Source organism: Artemia franciscana, chromosome 7, assembly GCF_032884065.1.
Source record: "Artemia franciscana chromosome 7, ASM3288406v1, whole genome shotgun sequence".
Taxonomy (NCBI): Eukaryota; Metazoa; Arthropoda; class Branchiopoda; order Anostraca; family Artemiidae; genus Artemia; species Artemia franciscana.
In genome coordinates, this window is record NC_088869.1 from 27,738,676 (window position 1) to 27,760,731 (window position 22,056).

Here is a 22,056-nt window from a genome sequence, read left to right on the forward strand (position 1 = left end):
ACTGAAAACGTCTGTACGCTTCCCAATAGCCATTACTGTATGTAAACACTGGTCAAAGTTTGTAACTTGTAGCCCCTCCCCCAGGAACTGTGGGGGAGTAAGTCATCCCCAAAGACATAATTATTATGGTTTTCGACTATGTGGAACAAAATGGCTATCTCAAAATTTTGATCCGTTGACTTTGGGAAAAAGAGCGTGGGAGGGGGCCTAGGTGCCCTCCAATTTTTTTGGTCACTTAAAAAGGGCACTAGAACTTTTCATTTCCGTTAGAATGAGCCCTCTTGCGAATTTTTGCTATAGGGTTCTGTGATACGCTGAATGCGATGATGTGATTTTCGTTAAGATTCTATGACTTTTAGGGGGTGTTTCCCCCTATTTTCCGGAATGAGGCAATTTTCTCAGGCTCGCAACTTTTGATGACAAAGACGAAATTTGATGAAACTCATATATTTAAAATCAACATGAAAATTCGATTCTTTTGATGTATCTTTTAGCATCAGAATTCCGTTTTTTAGAGTTTCGTTTACTATTGAGCCGGGTCGCTCCTTACTACAGTTCGTTACCACGAACTGTTTGATTTAAACGTTAATGAAGAAAAGCCATAGACGAGATGAAAATAATTGGGAGAGCCACTGGTCTTAAGCCCTTAATTTTGTAACTAGCTAAAGCAAAGATTATTTTTACTTCAGTCTCATAAAGTCAAACCACATTACCTACAAGAAACAACAAATTTTGGGTAACTAAATTTTGAAGTTTTTATTGGCCTATTATTATGGGCAGTCTGACAAAATTGAGCCTACACTCAAGCCACTAAAGCCCATTGCCTTCAGAGTTTGAAGCTGTGAGTTTACGTTGAAAACAGCACCAAATTTACGTTTGAATGAAGATAAATAGAAAAAATACCTCATGATTTTCGATAAATCACCAATCGATAGCAAAAACTTTACCGCGTACGGTGTATATGACTCGCGAACTAGTTTTTGCAGGGACTATGACCTCATTACTATGGCTGATTCTATTATAGGAATTAGGTCAGAGTGGCCGCCATGTTGAAAAATCACCCGATTTAAGAGATTTTGCGGTTGGTTTAGTAATTTTCTTCAATAATCTAGTGATTTTTGTGCTTATTTTGTTTTTGAAAAGATAAAACAAAATCACTATAGATAGTGAATCACTACAGGTGGCAACCCTGACTATGATTAGCAGTGAAAAAGTGGAGGCTCAATTCCAACACTAAGATGTATCACATCAACAATTAATTTGCGCATGACTTAACAAAATCCCAGCATAGTTTAATCTCACCGTATCAACCCCTTAACTTCCGGGCTCAGATAACCCTATGCTTTACCGCAAACATGCGGGCTGTGGTTTGGCATATTACCGTTGCTACAGGTGCCGAATTCAATCGATTAGAATGTCCACTTCGGACAGCGGTCATCGTATCTCCGTATCAGGTGCAAAGAGGCTGACAAGTACTTTCAACAGGTGAATAATTCCAATCTGTATCAAAATTTTTTGAATAAAAGAATACAAAAGTAATTAGGCCGAATAGTTTGCCAAAGTGAAAACACTTTGATAATACATTTTACGAATTTGGCTATTTATAAGTTCATTTTCAACAACAGAAAATGGTGCTACTTTAAAATTATAACCATTTGATCTGATGTGAAAGCAACCTTATTTTTCTACGGATTATCAATTAGCACACGAGAATATGAACAAACAAATACCTGATAAGTATCAATAACATTTTTTCATGTTACAACTTCTAGAAAATTTCCACACTTTTTGTTGTTGCTTCCATTGTCTTTTAATTTTTTTTTCAGTCCAAACGTCGAGAGGATTACATTTTAGTTTTTTTCAAAGGCAAAAACAACCAAACTTTCGTATCGTAAACCAATCAAAAAGCTAATAAATAATCACTTGCAGTCTTGACAGAGAGGACAAGAAGACATTTTTCCCCTATTAAATTCTGGCCTTTTTGTCAAGCAACGTTTTTCCCCGACTAATCGTAACCCTACAACCAGGGATCTACGCTGGGGATAGGACTGGGGATCCGGCATCTCCTGAAATCCAGATTTTCCGGATTTTCAGGCACTTCTTGTTCAGTCTATCAAATACACTTTTTTTTAATTTCTCTCTCCCTTGAACGAGTCCCACGTACGTGTCTGCCTACATCCGTGCTATCAAATAAAAATAAGCCTTTCTTGGGTTCTACAGTCAGACACAAACTCGATGATAAAAAAAAATAAATAATTTTGGACTTTTGTCTGAATTATGTGCTCAAATTATCAAGAAATAAGTCATATTATGGAATTTAAAGAGAGAGTCAGGGAACAAAAATACTTGTGGTGACTTGAACAGTCATTCCTTACGACATCACACAAGTAGTAATCTACACGTATAAAGGGGATTCTAAGGGTCCTAAAGTACTGTTTTGAGTGAAACTGATATGCACGGAACCATGTGCACAGAGACGAAGGGAAGGTGTCAGCCCATGCCCCCTTCCATATATTGATACTTTTCTAGTTTATCCTATAAATTCATATCTTTCTTCTTTAATGGGCTTATTCTACATTTCTTAAATCCCCCCCTGAAGTAAATTCTTGCGTACGTGCCTGGATGTGCTGATTGAACCATGCACAATCTTTTTCTTTTGACCTTACGAGGACCAATAGACAAATTTCAAGACAAGGAAATACGAACAAAGGATTTCAAAAATGTATTTACGTTTTCCGCCCGGATGTAATGACCTTATAGCATATAACTACGCTTTCCATTACATATACACAGCTAAGGTCTTACTTTGAGGGAGGCAGCTGGAACCCTCATACACCAAAGATCCGGAAAGATCCCCATTTTGTCTCACAATTTTGTCCCTTTTCTAAAGATACTTTACAAACTGCAACAGAATCCAACTCTTAAACTTAAATTTTACGTTCTTCTCCAGCTTTATTTGATCAAATACATTATTCTACACTATTACATTCATTTACTTTCAAATGAAAACATAGAAAAAATATTCAACTTATACTAGCCCTCCCGTTCATAACCTAACTGAATTGTAATATTTCAGGTATTATGTTCCTGGTATTTGAAGCGTTTCACTATATAGGGTGCTTTTGGGTATATCTGCTAATGCTCCAAGAATACAATTAATTGCATAGCTTTAATCTGGTCACTGAACAAAATATCAAGAAATAAATTTAGCCAATTTATATATCATAAGATTTAGATCGTATAAAAATCAAACAGCACAATAGACCCCCTATGATCTCAAATCGGATCCGTTGACCAGGCTTTCATGTCTAACTGAGAGCTCCCTACCCGTCGCCTTTTGTCACGAGCGTGGGAAAGGGCCTAGGACACGATAGCACACGCAACCCACCTGACTCATGTAGAGATTAAAGCCGTGATTTGCTACCCTTCGGGGCTACTCAAATGCGATTATAAAGTTTTTGATGGTCTGAATTGCACTTAATGATGTACTGGTCAGACGGATGGCTACTGGAATTACGCGCTTTGGGCACTTGGTCTGCAATTACAAAAGTCAAAATAGAGAATACCTTGATTAGCAGAAACAACCCGGGTATTATTAAAGTGCTAATAATCTGTGAGACGATTAGATCCTTAAATGAAATAGTAGAAACATCCGACATGCAGAATTATCCCCTTTCTTATTAAAATTAATCAAACAGTTCGTGGTAACGAACTGTAATAAGGAACTACACGGCTCAATAATAACCAAAACTCAAAAGAACGGAATTTTGATACCAATAGGTACATCAAAGAATCGGATTTTTATGCTGATTTTAAATTTACAAGTTTTACGGGCTTTAGTCTTACCCATCGAAAGTTACGAACATGAGAAAATTTGTCTTATTTTAGAAAATAGAGGGAAACACCCCCTAAAAGAATTGAATCTTAACGAAAATCGCATAATCAGATTCAGCGTATCAGAGAACCATACTATAGAAGTTTCAAGCTCCTATCCACAAAAATGTGGAATTTTGTATTTTTTTTGCCAGAAGACAGATCACGGATGTGTGCTTATTTTTTTTTTGTTTTGTTTTTTTCCCAAGGGTAATTGTATCGACCCAGTGGTCATACAATGTCTCGAGAGGGCTCATTTTAACAAACATTAAAAGTTCTAGTGCCCTTTTTAAGTGACCGAAAAAATTGTAGAGCACCTAGGTCCCTCCCCACTCATTTTTTCCCAAAGTCACCGCATGAAAATTCTGAGATAGCCATTTTGTTCAATATAGTCGAAAAACCTAATAATTATATCTCTCGGGGCGACTTAATCCCTTACAGTCTCCGGGGGAGGGGTTGCAAGTTACAAACTTTAACCATTATTTACATATAGTAAGGGTTATAGGGAAGTGTACCCTACAGACGTTTCCAGGGGGACTTTTTCGTGTTGAGGGAGAGGTGGGTCGGGGGAGGGGGTTACGTTGAAGGATCTTTCCATGGAGGAATTTATCATGAGGGAAGAGAATTTCCATGAAGGGGCCGCAGGATTTTCTAGCATTATTTGAAAAAAGCAATGAGAAAATAAATAAAAAAAAATTTCAGCTGGAAATAAGGAGCAGCATTAAAACCTAAAAAGAACATAACTTATTACGTATATGAGGGGGTTCGTCTCCTCCACAATACCTTGCTCTTTACGCTAAAGTATTCCCAGTAATTTCAACCGTTTATTCTACGGCGTTTGTGATTCAGGGGTAATTATTAAAGAATTGGTACAAAATTCAAGCTTTAGTGTAAAGAGCAAGGTATTGACGAGGGGGCGAACTAAAAATAATAAAAAAATAAGAATATAGAAGTTTGGTACGTAAGTTCATTTGTAAGTTACGTATATTTATTACTAATAAAAAGGTTCGTAAAAAATAAAAAGTTCTAGTTGAAAAGGCAATGTGAAAAGGGATTAGGTTCAATTTCTCTATGCATAATATTTCAGGGATCAAGTCAGAACACCTAGGATGAGACTTGGGGTAATGTTATATATTTTTTTGACATTTTTTTTTATTCGTAGTGATTGTGGTTGCTGTTGAAAATCAGAGCCCCATTTTGGTTCTTTTTATGCTAACAAAATTTTCCTCGATTGAAGTAAATCTGAAGTAAAGAAAGAAAGGTGGAAAGAAGGAAGAGCAAAGAAGGTAGTGAAGAAGGAAGATTCAAAAAGAAGGAAAGGGAAAAAGAAAAAAAAAGGTCGCCTGAAGTAAGGTCATCTATAATCTGAAGTAAAGAAAGGAAGATGGGGAGAAGGAAGATGGAAAAAGAAGAAAAAGAAGAAGAAAAGAAAGCCGTCCGTTATTCGTTTGCCTGCAAACCGGTTCTAGGAATTCGAAAGGTCGTGTGACTTTCGTGATTGGTCGTGACTGTGACTAGTCGTGTGTTGGTCGTGTAACTTGACATTTTAAAGTCTTTAAGAGAGCAGAACTACTGAAAATCCAATATTTTGTTGTTGTTGTTAATGATGAAAATTTCTTACTAAGTGGTTGGTTTGTCTCACGTTTCCACAATTCCAACTCCAGAGACGCAGCAGCTTCAACACAACTCAAAGGGTAAAATCAACTTCTATTTCAAAACCTGCGAATTCCAACTATTTTTGTGTTTGTTAAAGGAGATATATAGGTAAAGTATTAGAAAAAAAAAATGTATGTCATGGACAAATAAGATGAGGATAAACAAGTTGAACCACTTGACAAGTGTGCTGAATTTAATAGTATTGTTTTAGTGTTTATTGTATTAAAATGTCATGTAACGGCTTTTGAAATACCGTAGTGGAAAATACTTTTTGAATTATTCATTATCCTAGCAAATTACTTTTAAAAGCCTTACAACCTGCGCTTTTACAGTTTAATAGTAGTCCAAGAAACCCAAAAATAGATACTTAATCATACTGGTCCCCACACTTGTAAAGCCCTATTTAATAGTTTTATTTATTTGACCTTTTATGACCGATAATAACCAATGATAACCTTATAGGCACAGCATGTGGCGACTAAGAAAGTTTAGTAGGCTTTGCTAAAAACGCGATAACTGCATTGAGCAATTATGAGCAATCAATAATAATTCTCAAACTTGGATCCTGATGATGACTGGAGCTAATGACTTACCACCGTTGTGTTAGGCAGGTGGTCACTGTTGAAAACAAATGCTGTGTTTGAATTGATAATTGTTTCCTATGTCTGAGTTTGTTGATGATGGAGTTATCATTTTCATCCAACACATTTGAGTAAAACAGGGTGGTGTTATTTAAGAGGGATTCCAAACTTGTCAACGTATGTTTGTGGTGAAGTCTTGTATTACGAAGCAAAATACTTTGCATTCGTTGAATATGTCATCCTAAAAACTAGATGAAGACACTTCAGGAAGAATAGAAAGCAAGAGAGACAATATGAAGGCTGAATTGGCAATATATTCTCTCTAATCCCAAAGACCGCTATAAAAACAAACAGCAAAAACCACTTGAAAAATCGTTGGGGGAGAGGAAGTATTGTATTACGCTACAAAGTACATTGCATTGGTTGAATATGTCATCCTGAAAACTATATGAAGACATTTCAGAAAGACTAGAAAACAAGAGAGACTATACAGATGCAGGCGGAATTGGCAATATCTTCTCTTTAACCCCAAAGACCGCTTGATAACAATTGGACAGAACTTATGAATGTTAACTCTTAAAACCCAATACTGGTTCACCAGTCCCTTCCAAACAATGAGGAAGAAAACTCAGTTTCGCTCACAACCTGAATTGTTTTCTGTAGTATCTTATGCTTTGCGCATAATATTTCCTCTTTTTTCGTATTTGTGGCCCCAACATAGACTGTATCCCTTAAAAAAATCCTGCGTAGGGGCCCATTTCCTATATTCAGTTTAGTTTTCAAATAAATGAACGGACTAATTGCGATTCCCCCATGCAACAATTAAAGGTGCTAGTCAAACAGTGCAATGAGCTGTAATTAAGGGGTGACTCTGCCCAATAGTAACCGAAATTCTAAAAAAATAACAATCACAAACCAAAGAATTTACTTTTCATGATGAATACAAATAAATAAATAAAACTCATTAAGTTTAATATTACCCATCAAATCTAGGAGCCTGAAAAATTTTTGCCTAATTTTCGAAAAGGGGGGGGGGGCACCCCTAAAAACTGATCTGTCCTAAGAAGATTTGCCTTAAACGTACTTGAGACTAATATCCCCGGTCAAATACCCAAGGAAACAGCCATGACAAGTGTTTCCAGCATAAGATTGTTGCAAGAGAATAAACATGTATCTCATATTTAAATTGTCTTTGTTGTTTTCTTTAATCAATTAAGCTTCAGAACTAGTCGTAAGGCGGATAATAGAGGAAAACACCGTTTGTTTTTCTTTTATATATAGCTATGTCTTATCCATTAACCAATCAGATTAGGGAATTGCATTTTTTTTTTTTTTTTTTTTTTTTTTTTTTTTTTTTTTTTTTTTTTTTTTTTTTTTTTTTTTTTTTTTTACCGCTGGACAAACGAATCGACTGAACTAGCCTGCGACATTTCACATAAATGTTATGATATAAGAACGAAGAATTTACCACCTTAATCTCCTTCTGTTCGTCATTTCTTATTAACAATATTGTCCTAGAGAGGTGATTTTCAGGATTTTTTTTTAAAGTTATTACTTGGTTTATCAGCCCAAACAAGCATCCAAATAGCAAACTGCTAAACATGCACAAACCTTGTTCAACAATTTTCATCATTTGAATGAATTAACAGCCTCAAGTGTAGCTCCAGTTTTCAATTATGATCCTATTCCGGGTTAAAAGTTATTACTGCCCCATGATCTGAGTGCATAGCCCAAAAGGGCTATTACGGTTTAACCTTTTGATAGTCAAAATGTGCTGGAATTAGTTTGACCATAGTATTAAATCCTGTTTGGGTTACAGTTCTAATTTAAAAGTTATTATGATAATTGTAGCAAAGTTGACAGAATTTAAGTCATTATCTTGATAGATCTAATAGAAAAAGAAGAAAAAAAGTGATTTTTAACCTTTGTCAGTTCAACTGTTTCACTGACTATTCCAAGTCAATTTCAAATAAAAGAAAAACACCAAATATGTGAAAAAATTTAACCTTTCATTTCAAATTATGAAAGCTGGTACCTAAAAATTAATTCTTACGGACACAAACATACATTTAAATATCAACTACACATTTTTAATATCAAGTAGTTGGTGTTTTTAAATACACATTATATTAGATTGCAATAATTTTTCTGACTCTGGGGCACAAATTCACGAAAATGTAGAGGCGAGACCAAGGTTTGTTTTGGTAGTTTTTAGGAAGATAAAAAAAAATGTGTTTTTCAAAGTATGGAGAAGGGATGTATTTTCAGTTTATTCTGAAGATACAAAATCCTTTTCAAAATCCATGGGGCATCTTTATGTTTTCGACTTTTTGCCCATCAAAAAAATGTCTTCGAAATCAAGGAGGGCTGACATTTTTGACTCTTTTATGTAGACATGAAAGAAGTTCAAAATCTAGAGTGAGGAATTGCCCCCTTCGAACCAACTGGTACCCCAGCTCTAACTTAAAATAATTAATTTGTTTCCTTTCGCAGGAATGCAGTCACGCATATGAATCCAGATTTACTTATTATGATAAACAAGTCGATCCAAACTATTGTGGCAAGATCAATTGTGAAAATAAAATTATATTAAAGAAAACGAAAATCTGATCTCTAAAACCACAAGCGTCAAATATGGATTTGACTCCCCTAGTAAAACTCTATTAAAGAAAACTGAATTATTAATATTTGGGTTCGATAAAATATACATTAAAAGAATCTGTTTTATAGTGTTTTCAAATATATGTCAAATATAGTTCCAAGTCCATTATGTTTCAAGCTATTCTCCAAAAGTCATGAGCCTGACAATGTTTGCTTGACCTTTAAAAAGGGCGGAGATACCCGCAAAAAGGTGATCAATCTTGATGAAGATTACACCATAAAATTCAGCATATCAGAGAACCCTATTGTGGAGGCTGCAAGTCTCTATCTACAGTAAGGTCGAATTTTACATTTTTTCAGAAAGGGATCAAGAGCGCTCGTTCATTTGTTTCTTTTTTTCCAGGGGTGGTGTTTTTTTTTATTTAAAAAAAAGTAAAGTTGTGAGAAAGAGTCAAACTGTAGCGTAAAGAGCGAAGCGTTGGAGAGGGGACATCTCCTTTCATATACAGAACAATTTCTGTTCGATTTAAGTTTTAATGTCGCTCCTTACTTTCAGATAAAAAAAACTTGTTTTTTTATTTAATTTCTCAATGTTTTTCAACTAATGCAGGCTCGAATATGGCTTACCGTACATGAAAAATTATAAAAATTTGAATATTAATTTTGGCAGATTCCTTCCGGATATGAAGGGTTGCCCCCTGTTCAATACCTTACTCTCTACTCTAAAGCTGTTAGTAGTTGGAGGCGAGTTTCCAAGGGGAACATCCCTGTAAAAATTTTCTGGGAAAAAACTCACCCTGAAAGCCGTGGAAATACTAGACCTATAAATAATCTTTGATATTCGAGAGCCCCTTCCTCCTAATCAATAGTTGGAGGTAAATTTTTCACTATTAATTTATCGCTCTCGACGCACTATTATGCGCATGTTAAACTTGGATGTAAAACACATGGGTTGAAGGATTTGTCGTAATATTGATTAAATTGCTTTGTTCGCGTTGTCCTTTTCTCTTTTTTTTCTACTCCATTTACAACATTGTGTGTGCTTGATAATGGATAATAATAATAATAAGGGACAATGACGAAATTCAAAGACGAAGCTTTATTGCTAGTTTTATTTTATTCACCATCGATGCAGTGGAAACTAAACTGTGAGTTCTAGCACCGATCAAATATTATTACAACATCCAAGTAATAAGACGTTTGGCGTAGAATCAATGATTGATTTTTACCAGTACATCCATTACCTCTTTCTGATTAGCTATGTTGACCAATTCTTCCGCTTGCTAAGGTGTCATGGCAAGACCATCAGACTACTTGTAAGAATTCTCCCTGATTCCTCATCCTGATTACCTTAAGAACGGGTTCGTTCGGCCCTGCAGTTCCACGTGAAACGGTCTCACAAAAAGACATCATCCCTGAAAACCTGTCTGTGATTCTTTTTCAAGAGGAAATTCAACAGACAGAACTTTTGGGGAAAATAAACCTTGATAAGAAAGGTGTTGACAAGTGACTTATCAGGCCCTGGTCCTCAGTGACTTTGCGTCAAGAGGGATGTTTCAAAAAGTTAAATGCTTTGACGCAAAAGAGTTGATAGAAAAATATAGACTTGGTAGAAATGGTTTCTGAGAAGTGTTCATGGGGTATTTCACGGAAGCAATATGATAATGTGAGAAAAGTAATATGGAGTTATTTCACAATTATGTTGTCGATCCTTGATAAAAGTAGCTACTCTTAAAAAGAAACTTCCAAATTAGCTTAATCACTTCACCTCCTGTAGCATTTAAACAAACCCTTAGATTGGACTCTCTCTCTCTCTCTTAATAGATCGTTCTTTTCATTGGATTTGATGAGCCGAAACGACGAATGGACATGTTGTTCTAAGCAACGGGAAACTCTGTTTTTCCAATTCCTGGTCTTTACTGACCAGAGCTTCCTGTTGTTACTTATTAACGCACTTGGTCCATAGTACAGAATAAGGGGGGGCGACCATGCAATATCCACAATAAGACCAGTGTGTTTCACTTTTTGTTAAGAAGTGCAGTTGTTATCAAATTAGATCAATATCTCGTCTTTACTCCCAAACCATTAAAATTAATATTCAGCCATTACTTGTTTCCATTTTCTAATATGTTTCAGAAGGACCTGCTTGAACTACAAAGTGTTTTATTATGGAGTAATTATGGCATTTCGCTGGCATAATTATTTGTCTTCAGTTCTTCCCTTCCCCAACCTCAAACCATTTTCACGGGCCTATATGTTGGGGTCATTTGATTCTATTCAATTTTTGACTGTTATAGTGTTAATTTAAATACGTAAAGGCCTGCCTTCATAGGTCAACAGTCCTATTCACGCAGGCAAAGATACAAAGAAAGGGAATTAAAACTGTTCCTAGTATCAAAAATGAAAGCGACTTTATAACTTATATTAAAGATATCTGCACACAAAAATTTTTGTCAATCTACTTCTGATTCTGTTACTATACAGATGCTAAACAAAAACTTTCAGGGCGTCTTGAACATTTTTTTGAACCTTCAGGGAATGCTGAGGGGATTTTAAACTAAATAGAAAGACACTGTACACATCCAACAGGGTATATCTGTAATTATTTTGTATGCTGTTTAATGAATATAAACGTATTATTTTTATGCCTAAGTTTTTAAGATAATTTTAATTGTACACTGAAAGTTTCGGATGTCACAGCTCCTGTAAGACTATGAAAGCGTTATAGAATCGATGCTATTTTCTACGATATGACAAAACTGGCACTTGCCTGAATTGCCGTGAAGTATGCATAATGAGTTTTGCCCCTTGAAAAGTCATTGAGAAAAGTATCTCTAGTATGAAAATATGTTTCATAAAATATACTAGAGTTTAGACGTTAGAGAAATGTCCAGTCTTTCATTGCTATTAATGCCTCATTTAGAGAAGAAACTGAGGGTGTGTTGGCAATAATTATGTTTAGATATATTCTGTAAAAAAAAGCTTCATAATGTGAAATATAAGTGAATTTTAAATTTAAGATATTACGATTTTGGATTGAAACAAAACAGTAATGAATGGTTCCTGATCCATCAACTAGCTGAATTAACAAGATTCACCAACTATAAATCGAAGGTCATATTATTAAAATGATGCGCTCCCCCTAAGATATAGTTTTTCGTGTTGTTATGTAGATGTATATGTAGATATAAAATTTCCTTTAAGAATAGAAAGTAAAACTCATGACGCAACTAAATGAATCTGAAGAAAATATGGTTATTTACCGACTACAGAAAATTGTAAAAAAAAAAGGCTCAGTAGCAAAAAAGTAAGGCAAAGAAACAAACAACAAAAAGACAAACAAAACAACAAAAATAAAGACTGTCCAATGAGACCAGCTAAGCTGTGGTAAGGCCCTAAAGTGAAAATAGTATTTCTAGCAAAGCTCTATCAAGGGCGGGGGGAATGTGGTATGAATCCATCACAAACATTTTGTCCATCTCATAAAAACACAACAAAAATAAAAATAAACAAATTTTTGATTCTTTTTTATTTTTTGTACCCCTCCCCTCCCGAAAAAAAAAATCTTGGATACGTTCTTGACCTTTGGACAGCAGCTACAGGCCTATCGGATAAGCTGCTTATCCGATGACTTTTCGAAGGGCATAATTATACAGGCAGCTTAGTGAAACGCAGTTTTAACTTGCTACTAGCTTGAATAAAAAGTGATGGTAGAGTGCTTATGGGTAGTCAAGATAAGTCAAAAAGAGAGAAATCAAGAAATTTTCCAGACATAATCACTTGACTGGCCGCAGTAGGGCTGAGTTTGTTTAATTTAAAACTGTAAAGACGTTTTTATTTTGAATGACCCAATTTGGGAATGCGGGCTAAATTAGGCGTTATTACAATACATATCTTTATCTTAGTTTATACAATTGGTGAGCATCCGTAACACCAACCCGGCCAGGGAAGGCTATACAACGGGTAGCTGAAGCCAAACATTCTCTAGAATACTTTTACAACAAAAAGTAGTGCGTTTCCGTTTGTTGGTATATATCCTCTTTTGTCTCGTGGCTTGGGGCTGAATTGATACTTACGAAAAATTTATTTCGGAAGGCGATAAGAAGACTGATTTAGTGGTTGGGGAAAGGGACCAAAATACTTTTCTCCTATCCTCACTAAAAACTACACGCTACGTTTTTTTTTGTCTTTTTTATGTGTGTCATCCGACAAAGTCTTTGGCTAGTTTACATTATAAATTCATAACCGAAGGGCTGTTTATTCCACTTTTATGTCAGCAGACTCCCGGTCATAGAGATACAATTGACCATTTTTACATCTGCTTACAGGAAAAGCGGTAACCATCAGGGAAGAATGACAGGCTAAAAAATAGCTTGCACCTGGTCGCGTAAAAAGGTCTGTGTAATCACCAAGACTTTCCACTATTCCGTTGAGATACACGATAAGGGTTTAGGAAGACCGTGATAACAATTTAACAGAGGAACAAAAAATGATATGTTTTATAAGAGTAAGGTGATAGACAAGTCAAGGGATGGGGGGGGGGTTCAATAATTTTTTCCGAGTGACATAGAGAAGAAAAAGAACATAGATTTGGCATTCAAAAATTAATTTAAATGTTGCCATATAAGCCAGTTGTAGGTGGACAAGCTATCCTACATCCTAATTGAGTGGAGGTCAGTTTAGTAAATAGTAAGTTTAGTAACAAAAATAATAAAAATTCGCCAGCGAAGCGTCAGGAGGTTCACTGAAATTCATAAGGAAAGCTTCAAAAAATGAGTCTAAATCCACCTTGACGGTCAATAACGATGAATTTCCCAGATTTTCCCCATTTGTGTCGGCAGGTTTAGTAGAAAGGGGATTATTTTGCAAATCAAGAACAACTGAACCACTCTTATGTACCAATGGTAAAAAAATGACGAACAAAGTGGGGTGCAGCGGCCGGATACTTTTTTTGGCCAGATAGCTCAGCGTGAAGGGGTTGGCGCGACTGGGAAACCTCTACTAATTTTAAATATGAGAAACACTGGAGGCATTCGCAAAAATCTCGAAATTTCGGACGAGGGACAGACTAAAGGAACCCCTTCCCTATTAACAAATCGTACTTTAGCCTATGCATAATGGTGTGTAAGAGACAGTTTTTTAATTAAGGAAATTTTTTTATTATTTTAACAGAAAAATTCATGGCTTCACTGTGCTTTTGAATGGTAAAAATAATGCTTCTCTGTTTTTACTACTCCCATTAATGGCGATATTTTCTTTAGTTGCACCTTAGTTTAATTTATGCTACTGCTGCTTGTAATTCCGAGTTTGAATCCCCCCCCTAAAAAAATGTCCGACACGTAAAAACGTAAAAAAATGCATACAGCAAATTTTGATGCATTTTTAAAGTTTTTTTTTTGTAAAATTGTCCACAAGAAATTTCCCCCTACCCCGAAAAAAAATATTGGATTTTTTTATAATTCTGATTCGACATTAATTTAATATTATTAAAGAACAATTTATTTTTAAATGCCTTTTGATTTGGTACCTACGCTGTAGTAAAAGGTTATTGATATCTTTTCCTCTGTATCCATTTGATCTAATTTCAGAATTAATTTTTTTTTTCGGTTAACTGTATTGCCAGATTATTTGCTGCTGGTTTAAGGTTTACTAATTAAACAATAAAGTCGATTTTTTTATGATTTCTGAAATTAGAACGCCAAAGTATTTGACTTTTAATGTAAATCCATCTGGAGAGGGTTTAACCGTAATAGAAAGCCTTATATACCGAATTACTTATTAAACAATTAGATTTTATTCCAATTTCTTACGTTTCACGTTAAGTATATTTCTTGACGAACTGAAGAAAAATATGTACCTCGTAAAACATTTAAATCAAAGAAAGAATCGCCAGTGTTGCATTCCAAGTCTCTTTTGAAAACACTAAATCTTGCCAGCCGTCAGATAACCCTTCTTTCACCCTCTACCTATCTAAATTTAAAACTTCTTCTTCATCATGTGTGAGCAATTAATTACGCTTGGGGGCGAGTTGAAAAAACTTCGTCAAGTCAAAAATAGAGTCGGGGATAGGGAGGAAACCACATTCGGACATGTCGCAAACCGAGACTTAAGTTTCGGAAAAGGGTCCGATAAAGAACGAATAAACAGCTGCAAACTATAATTAAATGGAAAGAATGTCATCATTAAAATCAAGGGCGTCGCTTTTACGATAAATGTAGACTAGGTCTCAAAGGGTTTCTACCTTTTTTTAAATATTTATGTAGCTCTGGGACGAACATAAGTTTACTTCCTTACATTGTCTAGTGACCATATACGTAAACTTTCATGTTCTCTTTAAAATAGCTGAAATACATAATTTTAAACATGATGAGATCCCATATACTGAGTATAGCCTTTACCAAAAAATTTGAAACTTACTTGGTAGCCTTGACCTTCTACACCCCTATGAAACTGGTCACATATACCAGTAGCATTAATATAGTGACAATTATTGTGCATATGCATATCTATATACATAGCTGCTCCCGAAATTTTACACATATTTCGTAATATGTGTTTTTACACATATATGTGTTTTACCCCCCACCACCTTCCCCTATAGAAATAATGTTTCGACAAAATTTCAGCTTTGTCCTAAAAATGAAGGAATCATATTTGAAGAACCGTTTCACAAACCCAAAAAGAAATTCAAAGCGTTTTAAATAATTATTTCATAAACGGCGTTCTATTCAAATTTTGTTGTCAAAATATAGGCACATTTAGATAGTGCTGTTTTGTTTAATGGAAGAAGAAAGAAGAAAATCTGTACAGTATTAAATATCATCTGCACTTTTAGAAAAGACAGAAACATTAATAGCTATGTTTGAATGGATTCTCTTGATAAAACACAACAAAAAGAATTAATAAAGGAACAAGAAGAGAATTTGAAACTGTAAACTTAAAAGATAAGCGTTACTAGTTTAAAAAGTTACTCTCATAGTAGCGTTCATCGCTTCCGGTTTTTGGATAAAAATACAATGGAGTAAGTTTATTACTCCTGAGCGATGTTTTTCAAGAAATGAGTTAGTATTACTAGTCTATCCAAATACGTTACTTCTGTAGTTAACTAGCCTTAAAAGAACCCTCTGGGTTGCATATACTAATTGTCAGTAATTAAAAGTGATGCGTAATCAAAAAAGCATAAGGCGAGTTGATATAATTCTTGAATTTTAATTAATCATCTAGCACTTTTAAGATACAGGAAAAATAAAGTCTTTGGCAATCACTGTGATATAATTTTGTGTAGGTACAGTACAAAAAATAAAAATAGGTTCTCGTTAAATAATCACTCCTAAATACTAAAAAGGGTTAAACAAATAATCAAGCTAAGATATACAAAAGCCAAGCAAGATACTTGAGGTTAAAAATTTAGCTTTTTTGAAACCAAGGGGGCACACTCTATAAGTATGTTCAACTCCCTTCCTACTCCTAAGGAATCGACTAATTTTCTGTCTGTTCAAACCGAAATAAATTCCCCGTAATACATGTCTTGAGTTAATAGCATCACATGATGTTATTGGCCCTATTGTGCCGATTGATCGTATCTGTTTAATCTGAAGATGAACCAGTTTTAAACAAGGTTCACAACTATTTTCGTTGAAATTGGAAAAACTTGAAATTCGAAAAATTGTAATCGCTGTTTTTTCAAGGGAATGTGTTCTGATTAGGTTACTTCTAATTAATTAAGACAACAGTTAAATAAATTAAGAAACAATTGACTATCATTAGTTTATCCATGATTAACAGTCAATACGAAACTTCAGAAGCGATAAATTTGTCACTTTCTTTAACAGTTAAATGGCATTATTCACAAAATTCACCTAATATAAATAATATAATGATTCTAAAAAAATACAAATCCATGTGCATAGATATTATCTTTTAACTTACCATATACTAATCACTTTTTTCCAAAATTTACATGTTTCAAAGCTACCCTTTAAGGATTAGAACTAGGATAATTTACCTTGTGCTATTCTCATTGCAGGCATTTTAATCCTCATCTTTCAATATAAATAGTTGGAAATCTCCACCTGTCATCAGTTGTCCTTCCGTGCCGCTCTGTACCGTGGCACAGAATGGTCTTCAATGGGACACTACACGATGTCTTTCCTTCTTTAGACGGACTGCAGTCCGGTCCGCCGCGCGCCGTCGTTGTGAGGACTTTTATGAGATGTACTCAAGAGAGAAGTCCAGGCTACGCGTCATCTCCCAGAGGGAAAGCCATCCAATTCGTAGATGCGTTTATCTTAAAACAGGTTGGAAGAAAAAGCCATGATATAGGAACATCAAAAAAAGAAAATTATTGCTACTAAATGGATGAACTTGGGAAAACATTAATCAAGGAAATATTGAAGAAAAGACTTACAAAACAAAAGCTGGTCGAAGTAGTAGCCTATTTTGTGGAAAAGTGTTTATGGAGAATCCATTTTTTTTGGTAAAAGATTGTATATAATATATGTAATTCTTATTCAATCACAAGGCAAAAATGCATCCATTTTCTTAACGGAATCACAACATTTTTATGTAAACGTTACTTCCTAAGCTATAAACATCATATATTTTATTATGCCCAAGGTAAAACATATTTGATCCCGAGTAATAATTTTTTGGTTTGTGAGGTTAAGTGGAGTTAGTGTTATTTTTGATACATGATTGATACTCCACCTAGTAATCATATGTGATAAATATATTGATTTTTCTATAAAGGTGTTCGGTTTGACGTGAAGTTCGAAACATTGAGGAAAATCAGCACAAAAGACCTAAAAAGAGCCAAAAATAAGTAAATGTCTTAATTTTTAATCCTCGAAAATAGCTCAAGCCAAATTTAGTAGCTTAGCTGAGCTATCTTTAAAATCCAACACGGCAACTCCATTATTATTCTAGAAATATGTCAGAAATAAGAATTTTAAAAAAGGGTATTATATGTCAATAATCTTTAATAAAATACTCACATTCTTTAAACAATTTTTTTGCCGCGTAAGACATAATCGCTTTTTGATATAAGAAATGGTATTCAACCTTAAAATCTGGCGGGGCATTCTTTATCTGAAATCAAAGTATAAAGGTCCAATTATCATTTTCCAACCCCAATTTACCCAAGTTTACCGCTAAGGACGGTAGTTTTATGGTCAATTTGTCAATAGGATTAAAACCCTCGCAACCTGTCAATTGTAACTGATATCTCTGTTATCTTAGTGATATACTAACTGGTAAATTGACCATTTTGGCAACTTGATCTATATTCGTTCAATTGAATGACCATTGGCTATCTTGACGGCTGATAGACAACCTCACAGCGGGGGCTGGAACCACATGTAGATTTATATAGAGCGGTATCGCTTGGAAGCGTGCTGTAAAGTCTTTAGTTTGGTGAGGATCTTTGAGTAACCTGAAACCCTGAAAAATTGGTTTAAGTCCCTCCTGTCAATCAAACGTCTAATGATGTATTTAACAGACTATATTGGATGGAGATAATAGATGAAAGAACCATTATGTGAAATGAGACGAAGCTACCAAACCGACCTTTAAACATATCCTTGAATTCCAGGCCGTATCCAGGGGCGGGGGTAGGAGGTGTAAACCTCCCCCCCCGAAATGTTTGTCCGACTTGTTAAAGCGTAACAAAATACTTTAAGCAAATTATTGATGTTTTTTTTTGTTTACCCCCCCCTCCAAAAAATACCCACTCCGAAAAAAAATCTTGAATACGGCCCGCTTGAAACCGTTAATTATATATTAAATCAAAATATATATTTACAGAATATATATAATTATATATTATAATTACGCTTTGAAGGTTTATTTGCTCTGACTCGGTTGCAAAGTTAGAACAGACCCAAAACTAAGTGGATCAACATTGAATTGAAATTTGTTGAATAGTCCTTTAAAACTTCTATTGCAAACGAATAAAAGCTTTGAAAAGCAATGCAGCTATAATTGCTTGAAACCTTAACACAGGGAAATTCTAGAGAACACAGACGTAATACGCAAAAATCCTAGAAGACTGTTTATATATAATATATAATGGCTATGTATGAAAGACTGCACTGTTTTTGAGTCCCCATACAAGATGGAATCAGAAACACCAATAGAGATGGGGCACCAATAACCGATGCTTCCCCTAGGTTTTTTGCCACTTTTTGTTATAAGACGTAAAAATACCTTATTTAGGTATCTCCATTTAAAAAATCGAAAAAATGACTAAATTACCCCCTTCCAAATTCTTTAAACGCATTTTTTCGGATCTTCCTTTAAAACAACTTAAAATAGAAGATATGCTCTCCACTATATTTTGTGAATCCCCCCTGGGTGTAATCCTACTTTGTAGCTGGCATACCTATGACGCAGAAGTGGAAATTAAAATCGTCATTAAAAAAAAATCTTGTTTTGCCAGAATGATGGTGAAACAGGGATACCATTTCAAATGTTTTGGATCCCAAGAGTCAAAACTATGTCTAAAGGGAGATTAAACGTAAGAGAATTCAATTGTACCCTAGTTTAAGTACATACACAGAAGAATTTATTTGCCAGTGACCACCACTCCTCTCCCAAAAAAATTATGAAGAAATTTAGCTTAGTTCCCTGTATTTTTGGGAGAATTCATCAACGTTTTGGCGTTCTTCAAGTTTGACCCCTCTTCCAATACCAAAACGACATGTCCTCAAATAAACTCTTGTGTGCTCGCTTTCTCCATTATCTGGACATCTTTCTGACATACTCTTAACACATATTTGAACGGCATTTAAATTTTATAGGGGCTAATTTTTGTTTGTTGTTTGTCTATTTAAATTTTGCCTGTCTATTTTTTGGCTTCATTTAATTGAGAAAGCCCTGAACTGCAAAAAAGTAGAGAGAGACGTAAAAAATTGGTCCAAATCTAAAAACATGAATAGCTCAAGGAAACAGCAAAAGATTCCTCCAATTATAAACCGCAAAACTAAGATGAGGTCAGAAAATGGAATACATACTTTTTAAGTTTTCTCCGTTTTAAGTTTTCCGTTACAGTTATAAAAGATAAACAATATTTGGTTATTTCTTTGGCACCTAATTAAAGTGAAATATATAACTTGAATAAATAAAGAAGTACAGCTGAATTTTAGATCTTATTTCCCTTTGTCTAATTAAATAAAAAAAATAATTGAAATTTGGGTTTACTTTTACCAAAATAGGCGTTCCCAACTGAAATGAAATTGACATAATTTAATCGACTTTGACTAAGACGGTAATGGAATAACTGCATAGGCAGATCAATAGCGCCAAGACTTCCACTATTTATTTAATTTTTTTTTTTTTCTAAGCCACATCGCATAAAAGGGATAGTCGTTCAAACTTTTAAGAAGGCTAGTTTCACTAAAAATGTAAGGCTCTAGTGCCCCTTTTAAGAGTTGAAAATGATTGGAGGCCAACCAGCTCCTCCCCCGTGCTCTTTTTGTTATTTGTTCCCCCAAACCCAGCCACACCTGTCAAAAAATGTGATGAAAACTTTGAGATTGCCATTTTGTTCAAAATAGTCGAATGGTAAAACAACCACAAAAATGCTTCCGGGGATGACATTACCCTCCCCAACCCCATAGCCATTGGGGCTATAAATTATACAAGCTGCTAATTGCTTTACATATATTCTATAGTGCCAACGGGCAAGTTCGATCCTGGGTGTCCGATTAGCTTGACACTTTAAGCGGTTTATATTCGGGGGTAATAAAGATCATTCGTTTCGTTGGGAGTGGGCGTATTAGGGGCCCTGTGGGCGTAGTGGGCGTAATAGACCAAATACTTAGTGTTGCTTAATTTTTGTATTTCGAGCGAGTTCTTACGTATCGTTCACTAGGACAAGAGCCTCAGATTTTCTCAAAAGTATACTCTGGAAACAACAAGTGTACACAAGTTAAGCAAAAGACGCTTTGTGTGCCTGAATTTTCAAATTATTTACAAAATCTTGGGAATGGCTTAAGAGATTGAGTTAAAATCATGAGGGAGTATCGAAGGGAGGCTGAGTTTGATTTTAATTTTGACTTGGGGGAATTGAAAGACACTATATGCATCTAAGTCATCGAAGTAGCCTGTTTACAATAATTGAGAAAGGCTTGGGGCATCGAGCGGAAACTTTTAGCTTTCGTCGGAGAAAGTGAGGAGCCATGAAGGACAAGGAAAATGTAAATTTAATATCGGGGGAGGAAGAAGGGACTAAATAATATTTGACTCCAATCGAATCAATAGTATTGCACTTGCAGCTCCTATGGAACTTGTAATTTATGCACGATTAGGTAATGAGATAGATAAAAAGACGTTATATACTGCCATGTTGTCAGAAAGTCGTATCTGCAATATCTCAGGAAAGGCCAAGGGTATTATGTTGAAACTTTGAAGAATATTAGGGTCAGGTGATGGCAAGGGTTTAGACAGTACTAGTCTTCAATCCAGACAAAAGTACAATTTTCGGACTGCAAGGTCCTACGTTACTTATAATTCATACCATGTTGTTAAAATGGCGTATCTGCAATAACTCGAGAACAACTTAAAATGTTAAATTGAAGCTTACAAAGAATGTTTAGGAGGGGGAAGGACAAGTGGACGTTGATTTGTGACTTGGAGGATTGGTCAGAGCTGAATCAAAAGACATTATTGTTCAAAATAGTAAACCGGTTCCATAGATATGCCTTTGGGAATGATATGACCCCCACATCCACAGGGGTAAGAGTCGTAAATTGTGCAAGCTGCTAATATTTCAATGATAGATTTAGCTCGGGAATGACTTTGGGGATCGAGATGAAACTTTCAGGGAGTCTATGGGGAGGCAACCCAGTGGATTTTGAATGTTGACTTAGGGGAGGAGGTAGGGGTAAATCAAAAGACACTATGTGTGTCCAGGTAATCAGGATAGTAGATCTACAATAACTCTTGAACGGCTTGGTGTATGAAATTAAAATTTGCATTGCTTGCACTGTTTATAAAAGGCTGAAGAGGGTAGGCCAGGAGGCTTCAAATTTTTGCGGTCAGGGGAAGAGATTAAACGATGTTTTTATCTGATGTACCTAAACAGTTTTGTAACACAATCTGCTAGCGAGTAGCGAGGCTAATCAGAAGACATTATGCTTTTCCAGGTTATCAAAATGATTTGGGAACGGCTTGGGGTGTCAAGTGGATAGTCCCCAGAAGGGAGAGGCTGGTGTAATTTGAGCCATGACTTGGGGAAATGGTAGGCTTAAATCACTAGACATTATGTGTATCTAAATTATTAAATTCACTAGCATATCTACCATGTTTCGGGAGCCGATCCGGGGAAGGAGCTGAAACTTTCAGGTAG

General features: G+C 35.2%; 1 protein-coding gene across 2 annotated transcripts in view; it reads right to left on the reverse strand.

The window, feature by feature from the left end:
- Window positions 1-22,056, reverse strand: part of LOC136029097 (uncharacterized) — a 101,968-nt gene that overhangs the window by 29,131 nt on the left and 50,781 nt on the right. Inside the window, exon 2 of one of the 2 annotated variants that reach the window (XM_065707157.1) lies at window positions 16,717-16,998. In XM_065707157.1, the coding sequence (XP_065563229.1) occupies window positions 16,717-16,753 (37 nt within the window). In that variant the 5' untranslated portion in view covers window positions 16,754-16,998. Of the gene's footprint in view, window positions 1-16,716; window positions 17,124-22,056 lie in introns of those variants that run through there. The other variant, XM_065707158.1, reaches the window with a different exon arrangement.